General features: G+C 34.5%; 1 protein-coding gene across 1 annotated transcript in view; it reads right to left on the reverse strand.

Annotated features, from left to right (window-relative positions):
* tspan7b (tetraspanin 7b) overlaps positions 1 to 8,130 on the reverse strand; it is a 48,371-nt gene extending 40,241 nt beyond the window's left edge. Inside the window, exon 1 of the mRNA XM_056447716.1 lies at positions 8,012 to 8,130. Within this exon, the coding sequence (XP_056303691.1) occupies positions 8,012 to 8,092 (81 nt within the window). The 5' untranslated portion in view covers positions 8,093 to 8,130. The remainder of the gene's footprint in view (positions 1 to 8,011) is intronic.
* Between the last annotated feature and the right edge of the window lie 5,692 nt (positions 8,131 to 13,822).

Here is a 13,822-nt window from a genome sequence, read left to right on the forward strand (position 1 = left end):
CACTCCCAAATGACACCCCCCATGTTATAAGCCCCACCAACACTTCAAAATGACAACTCCCGATATTATAAGCTCCACCCACACTTGCAAATGATAACTTCCCAGATTATAAGCCCCACCCACACTTCCAAATGACACTTCCCCACATTATAAGCTCCATCCACACATCAAAACTACAACCTCCCATATTATAAGCCCCACCCACACTTCAAAATGACAACTACTGATATTTTAAGCTCCGCCCACACTTCCAAATGACAACTCCCATATTATAAGCTCCACCCACACTTCAAAATGACAACCTCCCATATTATAAGCTCCACCCACACTTTAAAATGACAACCTCCCATATTATAAGCTCCACCCACACTTCAAAATGACAACCTCCCATATTATAAGCCCCACCCACACTTCCAAATGACAACTCCCCATATTATAAGCTCCACCCACACTTCCAAATGACAACTGCTGATTTTCTAAGCTCAGTATTACAAACACACACCACACAAAATTCGTTTTATAATAAAACAACATCTGAAACAGAAAGGAGCAAAGTAAGAAACAATAACTGCATTGTTGAGGCCCACAAACTTATAATCAAGAGTTTAACATAATTGGCTTTACTAGTCGGAAACTAGCATTTACACTAATACCAACCTGACGTGAATGCAACATAACCACCATCCATGTTGCGATTAGTTGAGCCACTTATATCATTTTTGCTTTCAGCGAGGACACTAAAATGACTCTAAAACGTGTTGCGTCACGTCTAGTTAACTCGAGGTCTACGATTATCTCCACAAATAGCGGGCATGTTATTATGAAACACAATTTAAACCAGCCTGTGTGAAACGCACTGGTTATTTCGTTCAAAGCAACATGCATTAGTGTCATCTGCCTTATATTCAGCCTGTCTTTTCCCATCTGCCTCTGGGAGAACAGAAGAGGGTCGACAGCAGGACACAAAGTCTGTCCACGTTCAGACGACAAGAGCCAAGCCAACAGGTCCATTTTCATTCGTCACTCACTCGCTCTTCCATCTAATTTCTGTTCAATGTTCACATCTCGCTTCAATTACGCCCTCGCTCGCTCGCTCTTTCATCACCACCTGAGTTTCAAAGCTCATTTCTAGCTGTTCTGCAAACGAACAATTCCGTTTGCTGATGCTAATCACGCTTTTAAACAGTATAATGTGTGTATCAGCTTCTCCATGTCAATGTTATTTGAAAGAATGAGGATAAATACTGACAATTGATTTAAGATTTGACGCCATGTCAGCATATTTATGGCAAAAACGTTGGATTTACATGCAAACTATTTCATTCCGATAAAATATTTACAACAATTTACCAATTTTGGGAATGGGAAATTAACTTTGTTGTTTTGAATAACAGATTGTCAGATAATTAATAATAATAATAAACCAGCTACTACTAACCGAAATAACCTTTTTTTCTGAAATTCTCTGCACTTGCATCTGATTAAGCTCTTTACATGGCTGAAGTTTTCTCAAATAGATTTCTTAGATAGTTTATGGATATATTCAGTGTTCAAGATTACAATACATGTTCTCCTATGCTTAATATATTTTTGTAATAATGTGGTATCTAAACATCTCTTTTAAATCAAAACAGTTCCAAAATAAACCGTAGGCATAGTTGTGAAAATAAAATGTAGGCATATGCTGAAAAAACGCTAAATATAAGATTATGCTAGTAGTCCACATTTATAATGAGATGCATTGAATTTAGAGTCATTTAGGACATAAATGTTTGCTCTGAAATACTACTTGCTCAATTGTCTCTTTAAACAGTCAAAGTTGTGGCATAAAAAAGATCATAAAAAAGTTTGCTCCAAAAGGAGATATTCTGTTTTTTATTAAATTTATTTTCAACAACTACTATGAATTGCTCAGTTTGTCTACAAGCATTGTTTTCTGGGCTTAAGGATGTCACACCTATGAAAATTCGATTGGTTGGGAGAGTGGCGAAACAACAATGATGGTCCCACTCTGATATGTCTTGCTATAAATGTGCCTTGCTGCAAAGTTTCTGTGCAATCCTCTAGAATAATATTCTTAAATTGATCTCAACTTTATTATTTTGTGAAAAATTTGATATTCACATTCATAAATATGCGTAAGAGCACATAGTTCATTTTTTAATTGACGGGCACTGCAATGGAGAGGTTAGAGCTGCTGGAATTGTAACATGTAAACTCATCAACTTCTTACAAAATACATTAAAGGGTGGGAAGTATGAACAAAATACATATTCATCAGTATTTCAACGGAAATTATATGTTTCACAATATAGTTATTTATTTAGGTAGTTTTTATTTCCAGAAAAATCAACAAAAAGTGTTATAATAAAAAATTAAATAATAAATAAATAAATATTGAAATACTTCAGAAATTTACATTTTTATTTGGTCCTTGTTAAATAGAGTCAAGTAAAATATGTAAAATATCAGGATTTTGACAATACTTTCAAACTCCTTTTGGCTAAGCTAAGTTAGCTGATGCTGATATCTTTCTGTTTGTTTTTGAGGACTGTTAACTTACAAACAATGATTTATCAGTCACATGTTGTGGTTTACACAGAATCAAAAAACTATTACGGTTGACAATTTATTCCACGACAGCAATATATACCATCCATCCCTACATGAAAGTGTCTGTTTAACTGGGAGAAAATTAAGTAAACATTCTAGTTTCCTAAACTGTGTATTTTTTGTGAACAACACACATCATCAGATTATGTGAAAAATGATTGTCATTGCCATCTCCCTAGACATCAGCATGTATTTTACCAACCATAATTTTATTGTTTTGCAAATGCATGCGTGTATTTAAATGTCTGCAACCCAAACCAAGCTTTATTTCATTGATAACACTGGTAAGTTTTCATCTTTGGCAACACTAGTGTTGTCATGGTACTGGAATTGAAACCAATCGGTACTGATGTCCATTTCAGCACTGTGGAGCACGTTCTTAAGCTGCGATTCATCAGCGGATTGCTCGGATGTCAGCTTATAGACAAACCAGCTGATCGCTATGACTTTGAAACGCTCCAGTGTCCCTGCATCTGTGGTTACATTCGGTAAACAGTGGGGAGTTCGGTAAGCTGATGACCTTCACGGCCAATCATAGTCATTTCTGTTGAGCATGTGAACACAATGGCAAATCAGCGCTGTTTAAGAACGCGCTCAACAGAGCTCAAATGTTCAGGGGAAATGGACGTTTTTGAAATTTCATTATCGATTGGTATCGAATTCCAATATCGTGACAACCCTAAACAACAACCATCAACCAGTGGTGTCCAAACTCGATCATGGAGGGCCGGTGTCCTGCTGAGTTTAGCTCCAATTTGCTTCAACACACCTTCCAGCAAGTTTCAAGTATATCTAGTAAGAGCTTGATTAGCTGGTTCAGGTGTGTTTGATTAGGGTTGGAGCTAAACTCTCCAAGACACCGGCCCTCCAGGACTAAGTTTGGACACCCCTGATCTAAGCTTTTTGCCAATCACAATGCACTAAGACAGCTAACCAAACACAACACATTTCATTTTTCGGAAGGCGAATCTTCATCAAACCGGGAACTAATTAAGTCATTTGCACCAGGCTGAGGAGAAAGGTACTGCAATGATGTAAACCAGTGGTCCCCAACCCCCAGGCCACAGAACGGTACCAGGTCACACAAGAAGCCAACAATTATTTCTATTTTATTTATTATCGGAGTCTGAACGATCTTTTCTTTTGAAAAAATCTTTTATTTTGAAAAATGATTCTCTCGGTTACATCACAGTGACTTGAGCGCCAAAATTTAACCCACAAGCTAGCAAAAGGAGCAAGAAACAGACGCCTTGGGAAATTTTCTTTTTGCGAAGAGGAAAAGGCCCAGTGAAGGACCCAAGAACTGCCAAGGAATTAATCCTCAATCTATTTGTCAACATATCAGGTGAATCGAACATGTGTGCAAGAAAAAGATCAACTGCCTGAAAATCGCAAATGATGACAGCCTTAGAAGTCATTCACATATCGCATCTTTTCTGAGCACAATTTTGTTATATTGGGAGCGACGCGCACAGGTTAAAAACATCTCAAGTTTTCAGAATGCTGCGTGTGCACTACGAGTCACATGACAAGAACTGACGACTCTCACGCTTTGTACAGAATATAGCTACACATTTCAGTAAACTATATATCTCAGAAAAGCACAGAACACCAAACTCTGCATTGCTTTTTAATTTTCTCCATAAATAAAGTTTGTATCAGAGCTGCAGCAATGTTTTGTCCACTGATGGACAAATGTGACAAATAATCCATCTTTTGAACTACCAAACAGGATATGTATTTTCTAGTCCACCCTAAAACAGAATCAAGTCTTTGTAAAAGAGCAAAATAGGATCCTTTTAAAATAGGTTAACCATGTATCAATATACAAGCTGGTTTAAGTCAGTTTGTGTAATGTAATTTAAAGTGACTTGTAAGGTTAATTTGATTGATTTCAAATAATTAAAACCAACCACTGATGTTTTACAGTGTGCCAAATAAATGTGGCGTCTACTCTTTAGTCTACAGCAAAATTACGCTGTGCTACAACCAAAACGGCTTGGATTTGGGTCAGGCGCTGGATCACTGTGCCGAGTGGGATTACAGGCGGGCTGAGAGCTCAACAGCCGCTGGTAGGTGGTGAATATGCCACACTCCATTACTGAAGCCCCGGTAAGCACAGAAGGATGTGTGATGGAGACGGTTACCTACTAACACAAACTTGGTGTTGACCTACATGAGATCTGATCAATATTAGAGAGCACAATCTACCTGTTTAAAAACCATTCTGACATGCGGCTCAATGTTCATTCACTGGAATTTGTCTTAATGCATTATTATTGTCTGACATGATGAATGAGAGTCGCCATTAAGAGTCATTTCAAGGCCATTTTCAATGCCGAGTATATTCAAAAATGCTAAATGTAACATCATGATGCTTATCTGAAAATAAATGCATTACATAAATAAATTTCTTGAATATTTGGTTTTATTCCTGTACGACATCAAACCAGTTTTATATAGAGGGATTTGAAGTTCAATTGGTTCGCAAATGACTTTAATGAATCGTGTCCATTTTGTGAAATTCATCATTTACTAGTGATTTACATCTCATGGAACATCAGTTTAATAATTTGGCACATTTAGATAATTTCTCTATTTTTTCTTTAAACAATCAGTGACAAAATTATGGCAGATCATTTTTCAAATTCATATCTAACAATTGCTTGAGGCGTTGCCATTTTTTGGGCTGAAAGAACTATTTAGAAGATTGAAACATCTGAAAATCTTACAGTGTGTTCACACTGCCACCAACGTGTGTCAAAGTAGCCGAAAGCCATTTCGTTTCAGTGGGAGCAAGTGGCAAGCTATAGCGAAAGCGGCACGAGGATCAAGAAGAGTTGAAATAAGGTCAACTTTATGGTAATGAGCTATGACTAGCCCACACAGAATCTGTGCGTGCAGAAATCGGCAGATTTCCACAGATTTCTAGCCAATCATTGAGTCTATTTTTTAACTTGTGTAAATTTATAATTATTCAGTTTTCAAATAAATTTCACGAATATTATTGTGATATAATAATAGTAATATTAAAATGTCCATATGATTTATTTACAATACAGTTTGTGAAGTAATATTTTCTGTCTGTTAGTAGATATATTATATGAGAGACATTTTGCATAAATCCACAGATTTTTTTACAAAATTCTCCACAGAAGTAGAAAAAAATGTCTGCAGATACTGTCTGGCCCTAGCGATGACGCATTTCGGTGGCAACCTATCGCAATGTACAAGTCCACCTTGAGAGCTTAAGAGGATTCAAAAGAATGCTGTCCAATAAACTTTGGTTCCAACCACAGTAGTTCCCAAGCAAAACGAAGCAGAGGTAGATTATTGCTATGTGAGTTTGCCAGTTTGTAATGTAGGATGCGCACAAATTAACACTAACGTGAAGACCAATGGTATTAAACGTCTTCTATAAACTAGACTAGCATCGCTGGTGGTGGTTGGAACACATGGTTAATCCACTTCCAAAAAAACTCTGGTGTGGTTTGACCTAAATATGAACTTAACACATTTGTTGTATCTGAAGAGCTCCTAAGTGAAGAGTTCCTAACCTTGTTTTGATTTTTGTTCTCAACTGAAAAAGTTTAGACAGTATTGTTTGGGATATAAAATGAAGATCATAAAAATCTTTCTTCAGATTTGTATTTTCAGATTGACAATGCAGATGCTAAGCGGACCATGACAGTATGTATGTATATATATATATATATATGTATATATATATATATATATATATATATATGTTTTAGATCCAGACCAAAAACAGAAAAGGCAACTGCCTTCCTGCAGTAGATTTTTGTTATTTGTGTGTGCAATAGGCTCCGTTTTGACTCCTTTACAAACAAAATGAAAATGTGAATGCTAAGCAAAAGGATTAAATGTATCAATTTCATTTTTGGTAAGGACCAAACAGTAAAAGACAACTGAACTACAAGTGTAAACACACTCTCGGATGAATCACGGACCACTCTATGCATATACTGTACCTGGTCATGACTAGGAAAGAGACGATAATCGTTTTCAAGGTATACCGCGGTTTGGAAAAGTCAAGATTTTAAAACCACCAAAATTTTCTGTCATATCGTTCCTAAGGTATGAGTAAGATTTTTTATTTACATTTTTTTTAGGACAACAGTATCTTCAGCAGAAAAAAAATATCCAAACATGCCATTTTTAATTGTAAATAAATCTGTTTTGAAATTAATGAAGACAGCTGAAGTCAATGATTCATTTGAATTATTTAGCCTGACATGTTTACTGCTCCAAAATATTATAAATCTTTCAAAAAATAAAATACATTGCTTTCAAAGGGGGAAATATATATATATATATATATATATATATATATATATATATATATATATATATATATATATATATATATATATATATATATATATATATATATTTTATAGCAGTAATCACAATACCGTGATACTTTTATCCAAGGTTATCATACCGTCAGAATCTTATACTGGCCCATGCTTAGTCATGACATTTTAACTCCTAATGGTCTTTTACAAATGTTTGTTAAAGCCTTATTCATTAAAGTTATCGTACTGAAATCTAACTGAATCTCACACACACAGATACTAAACCAGTACCGGGGCGGTGCCGAGTTAACCGTTACTCTCCAAATGACTTTCAGCAAACAGAAACCATCATGTTTATGCCTGACATCTCATATTCATATGATGAAGGTCACTTCAACCCTAATAAATCTGTTCAATTTCTAGAACTGGAGCACATTTGGACATTAACATTTAAATCTATAATTTAAAATGTGCATGTGTTCAGACCAGGACATCCAAATGCAATTCATGACCAATCCTTTTCTGCAAACGTCCTTGTTTGGACATTAAAATTCAATTCATGACCAATCACATCCAGCACATGTCCATATTTGGGCATTAATATTTAAAAAATATGATTAATAATGAACAGCAAATGCTCCTATTTGAACATTAATATGCAGTTAATAATTCACAACCCTGTGTATAAGTCCATTTCTGAACATGAATATTAAACTCATAACGAATAATGCTCTGGCAATGTCCATATTTGCATGTTAACATACATTTTTATTAATAACATCAAACACCTTCATCCTGAGTCTCAAAAACTATCATTTTTCATGTTTTTTCATCGCTGGCATCAAAAAAGCACATTGTTCATCATCATCTCGAACACAATCAGTGATGCACATAATCATATTCGTGTTTCTCATGGCCTCAGAAGGGTCCAGCCCTGCCATGATGGAGATGCACTTGTTTTCCAGTGGCGCAATAATGCAACAAACGTCTTATTATGATAATAAATCATTTCAAATGCTTCACGGCACGCTGCAGAAACATAACACGCTCATAAACGCCAAGAAATTTGCCCCACTCACCCAGAACACGAAGGAATAGACGATGAGGAGCGTTTTGAGGCAGGTTATGACTGGTTTGGTCTCCATTCTCCTTGATGCCATGAGCGCAGTGGGTTTGTGCTGCTGTGATTCTCCGCTGCGCCTCTGCTCCAGTCACTCTAGATCCACCTGGCCAATCACAGGGCGAGATACCCCGCAAAGGTCCCGCCCCTCGCTGTCAGGCTGGTAGCTGGCCAATCAGAGGAGGAGAAGGGAACTTCTAATCCCCGCCCCCGAGTCGCGACGCCCTCTGCTGGACGTCACATGACAGTGACGACAGTTGCGCTAAAGGTGAGGCAGGTGGCTTTTGCGTCACTGAAAAATGAGGAAAAAAATAAAAGCAGTTATTTTAATCTATCTAAATATGTCCGTTGTTGGGTTTATGTGAAATAAGGTGTATGCAGAAGTAGGCAGAAGGACTTTTAATTTTCAGTAACGCTTCCGGTGAACTGTTATGTGGTTGCAAAATTGGCTCGTTTAAGGTCTGTTTTATTTAAAAATCAATGATCTTCACTGCCTGGTTGATATACGATATAAAGTGGGTCTCCAAATGTACAAGGAGCACTGCATTAAATTACATTTTCCCCCATCATGTCTTTAAAATATAAACATTTATTTTAACCCAGTATTTTTAATGGAGTTTCTGCTCTCTAGGCAGTGGAAAGAGTACTGGAAAATCATACTTAAGTAATAGTACCATTACTTGCCTAAAAGTGTAGTGCAAGTAGAGTAAAAGCATCTGTTGTAAATATTACTCACAGTGTGGGTAAAAAGTAGCCATTTTAAAAGTACTTGAGTAGTAAGCAGTGAGTATTTTTCTGTAAAAATCTGATGCATTTACATGTAATTTGTGGATATGTGTAAACGTAACATTCTGTAGTGCAATTCAATTTAGTTATTGTCCAGCAGGCACACAACATCATGAGACGTTAATATTAGGTTAGATTTAAGTTGTGATGTCAGATGACCAAACTTCAATGTCTAGCCAGCGTCTGAGGACAACGTTATATTGATGTCCATTAATGACATCAAATGACGTTGATATTTGGTTGATTTTAGGTTGTGTTAGAAAGTGACCAAAATCCAACGTCGAGCCAACATCTTAAACCAACGTCATATTGACGTCAAATACTGACATTTAATCGTCATGGCAACTAGAATCCAACGTCTGATAGACGTTATAGTGGTAACGTCCACACAACGTAAAGCTGTGACATCATTAGACATTAATATTTGGTTGATTTTCGGTTCGACGCTGGACATTGACGTCGGCCTGATGTTGGGTTCTGATGTCAACCCGATTTTAATCTCTAAACAAAATGACATCTTGTGCCTGCTTGGTGTTTAAGGTCATTTCGACCATCATACAGTAAACATCCGCCATCTTCTCATCAGTGCATCTAAACAGTCTCTGGGTCAATGCGTTAAGTTTTTAGACATCTTCATGAACATTTTTAATGCTTCAAACAGTTTGCTGCAGTTATAAATCTCCCATGTCTTGGAGTAATTCAGTATGATGCGATTTACCTTCTATGTGTGATTTGATTAGACAGGAATTACAGGACTGACTTTTTTTTACCCGTAGACAAGAAAAAATAGTGACTTCAGGTTGAAGGAAAATAGTGGAGTAAAAGTACTGATACAGCACTAAAAATGTACTCAAGTGAAAGTAAAAGTACACACTTTTAAAACTACTTGGTAAATTACAATTCCTGAGAAAAAGCACTGAGAAATCTGAGTATTTGTAATTTGTTACTTCACACCACTGCCTATAGCCCGCTGATCCTGATGGGCGTGTAAACGGCTTCTTGTTTTATGCTTGATCAACTAAATGAATGCCTAAGTTTATTTAACTGATTGCATTTTACTTACACTACAACACAGATGTTGTAAAAGGAACCATATGAAATTTGGAAAGTCACATTAACCGTTTACTGGAAGTTTATCAGTATGGGGAAGAATTAATATTGAATCAGAGACGTTTTGTAAGTATTGTTAAAGAACATTGTTAAAGAACAATATGATGGTTCAGCATATTTATAACTAAAACAGTATTTTTTTGTCTTTCCAAGAATAAACTAAATTAAAGTGTTTAATTAAGAGTTAAGAGTCTAGTTAATTTGCATTTATTTAATTTAACTCATTTTTTAACCATATACTTTTCTGTCTGACTTTGAACACATTGTATTCTTGCAACTTTTAAAATCTGAAATGTTATGTTTATCAAAAATATAATAGCTATACAAAACTGATATATAAATAAATAAGAATGTAAGTAATAAATAATAATTTTTATTCACTAACAATCTTATTCAATAAACACATTTTTTACAAAATAAAGCTACTTAATAATTTAATTAATTATCAGCATATAATAAACTTTTACTAAAAATAATTTTCACTAGATTAATTATTTTACAATTATGTCTAAGGTGTTGCAGGTAAATATAGACCCATACCCTGATGTAGCCATTTTTGGGATTCCAAAGATTTGGTTTCAGTTAAATTCTAAACAACTTGATATTTTGGCCTTTTCCTCATTATAGCGATAGGCGTCGTATTCTACTTTACTGGAAATCAATTAAGCCTTCAACTACATCCCAAAGGCTTGTGGATACCATGCATTTTCTAAAGTTGGAAAAGGTTAGATGCTCTAGGAAAACTAATTTCTTTAAAAAGTGGTAATGTTTTATAACTCTAACTGTCTTAACATCTTGCCTTCCGTTTAATAGATACGCATTTAGTAGATACATTAGATTAAACATTTAATTGATTGATTTTGGAGTAATTTAATTTTTGTTTGTCTTTATTATTATTTTATACTGATTAATTGTAAATATTTACTTTCAACATTGATAATGTATCTGAACATTTGATTGTGATTGTTGAATGACTGCATTCAGCTGGTCATAATTTTCTGTACACTTTTATTACTCTGGTTTACCCCCCCCTTATTATAATTGTTTGACGATAGATAACTATATGTAACAATTTGTACTGAAATAGTGTGTTCGTAAAATGATTTGAAGTCATAGAATGACCTTTAATATAAAAAGTGCGATAGGCTCATTTGAGAGGAAATATATTATGTAAATATAAATTGTCAACAAAATTAAATAAACAAAAAATTTTGCTAAATTATGTGGATTAATTGACCTTAAATTGTTTTTTAAAATTAAAAACATATTTTATTTTAGTTGAAATTAAACAAATAAGACTTTCACCAGAAAAAAATTATTATATGAAATATTGTGATAATATCTTTGCTCTGTTAAACATCATTTGAAAAATATTTGAAGGAGGGCGAATAATTTTGACCAGCTGTACAAGTAAATGTTATTATGTATTTTTCATATTTTCACGAGTTCAAACTTTTCAATTCCTATACTAATCAAAATTTCAACATGTATATATTCAGTTCTATTTAGACTGTATAAATATTATATTATTACTATATTACTATCACAGTTCTATTTAGAAAAGTGTCTCATTTCAGACAAGAAATGTCCAAAATGATCTGTATAATATTTAAAATTAAGCCAAAAAGTTAAACATCCTCGTCAATTTCCTCCTCTCCTTCTATCAGCACAAGCCTCATGTGATCCTTCAGTGTGGTGTGAAATAAGTTAACAGTTCTGCTTCAGATTTAGCACGCAGCCCTGCTATATTTGACACCCCACATTAGCAACCTATCGAGAAGCCACTGAAGTGAGAATCAACTCGGACACGCGCACAAATGTCACCTCGTGCCCGCGCGTGACGACCTGAGGCGGATTCAATAAATATGTATTAACACGATAAATGAACACATAGAGCAGAACAAATGAATAACAATCGTATTAACACGATAAATGAACACATAACGAACAATAAAAATCGTAATTATAGACGGTGTTTGAGGCCACTGAATATAACAAACTTTTGTTCAAAATGTAACATCGACTGAAGATGTACTTCACAGGACGACGACTGTTTGCTCAAGGTAAAAGTATGAGGTGTGATTGTATAACTTGTAATTATAAAACCGTGTTTATTCTTGGTTCATGAACTTTTCGAAAGGTGTGTGCCAATGTGAGTCAGTTTTATTGAGGCTAACAAGCTTCTGCACACAGCGCCGTCATGTACAAGTAGAAAATTCCACATGAAAATATACAGTAATAAATACACACAAATAAGTGATTGAACCATAGTATGGAGAAAATTGAACCATACTATAGAAAAGTACTTGAATTAATCTGTCCTATTGTGGTGTTTCTATAGCTGTTATGGAAGCCCAATACATATAGAGAAATGTAAACAAATTAGCCTACCAAATGGTATACTAATATAGGTATAAAACTATACTACAATACACCACAGTTTATTGAAGTAAAAACTAAAGTATACTACAGTATTTAGTACAGTTTATCTTTTCATCAAAGTTAATACTACAGTATGCTGTAGCATTAATTTTAAATGCTATGATATATATGCTTACATATGCGATAGCTATAGTTAGCTCAAAAACAGTATTTACTGTAGTATTTTTCATGATTTGTGAAATTTTTGGGGGGTTTTATTAGTTGATTATGATATAAAAAATGCCAGAAATGTGTCTTTTACTTGTGGTGGTCATTCAGACCATGTGTTTTATGAAACACTGATAACCAGGGACGGATTTAGTGATTTTGGAGCAATTCCAGCTATAGGACCCAAAAGTTTGTACTTTAATTTATTCTTAATTGTTTTATTTTGCTTTTTTCTTATATCATCTTAAATCTTCTTTTCTATGTTTTGTCTTAATGCAACATAATAACAACATGTAAAGTGAAACTTTTTAAATTATTTGATTTCTGAAAATGAATTCACAACTAAAATAATGTATTAACTATTTTTAATAGTTTTAATTAAATATATATATATATATTTTTAATTACGTTTTTTAAAACTGAGTCTTTACCTAATTTAACTGCTGGACTGCTCCATGATTGAGGGAGGGGGACACATTTGCGCAGAAGTAATACAAACTAAACTTTTATTTTTGATGCTATATATAATTACAGGTATAATTTATACTTTTAGGTATTTATTTGAGGGCCCTTAGATTTACTGGGGCCCTAAGTGGGCGCTTACCTTGCTTATTGGTTAAATCCACCCCTGCTGATACCAACAAGAAAACATCAGAAAAGGATAAAGCTAGTGACAGGGCAAATAAACACATGGTTGGGAAAAAGCATCTTTTTGCATTCTTTTTGAAGATCTTAAGTAATTAACCTCTCTGTAATTGGCAGTTTACTAGGCCTGTAATTACAGTAGAGACTGTCAATACTGTGGAAATGATTGAGGGAATAAGCGCCCTCTGCTGTTTAACTGTAGCATAAACATGTATTCACAACCATTCATTTACAAAATTTATTATTTTTGTTAACCCGCTTTAGTATTTAAATACTTTTAGATATAATAATCAGTTTAAACAGTATTATAAAAACATAATATATAACATTATAATCATATTATATACCCCATAATATTCAAATATTATAATAGACTGGTTTAATGGATTATCTGTTTATGAAAGCTGTTTTGCACCAAATATTATTGGTCTACATATAACTGTATATATATTATAACTATATTTTCATTCATTCATTCGTTTTCCTTCAGCTTAGTCCCTTATTTATCAGGGGTTGCCACAGCGGAATGAACTGCCAACTATTCCGGCATGTGTTTTATGCAGTGGATGCTTTTCAAGCTGCAACCCAGTACTGGGAAACATCCATACACACTCATTCACACACATACACTATGGCCAAT

Source organism: Danio aesculapii, chromosome 22 (assembly GCF_903798145.1).
Source record: "Danio aesculapii chromosome 22, fDanAes4.1, whole genome shotgun sequence".
Lineage (NCBI taxonomy): Eukaryota > Metazoa > Chordata > Actinopteri > Cypriniformes > Danionidae > Danio > Danio aesculapii.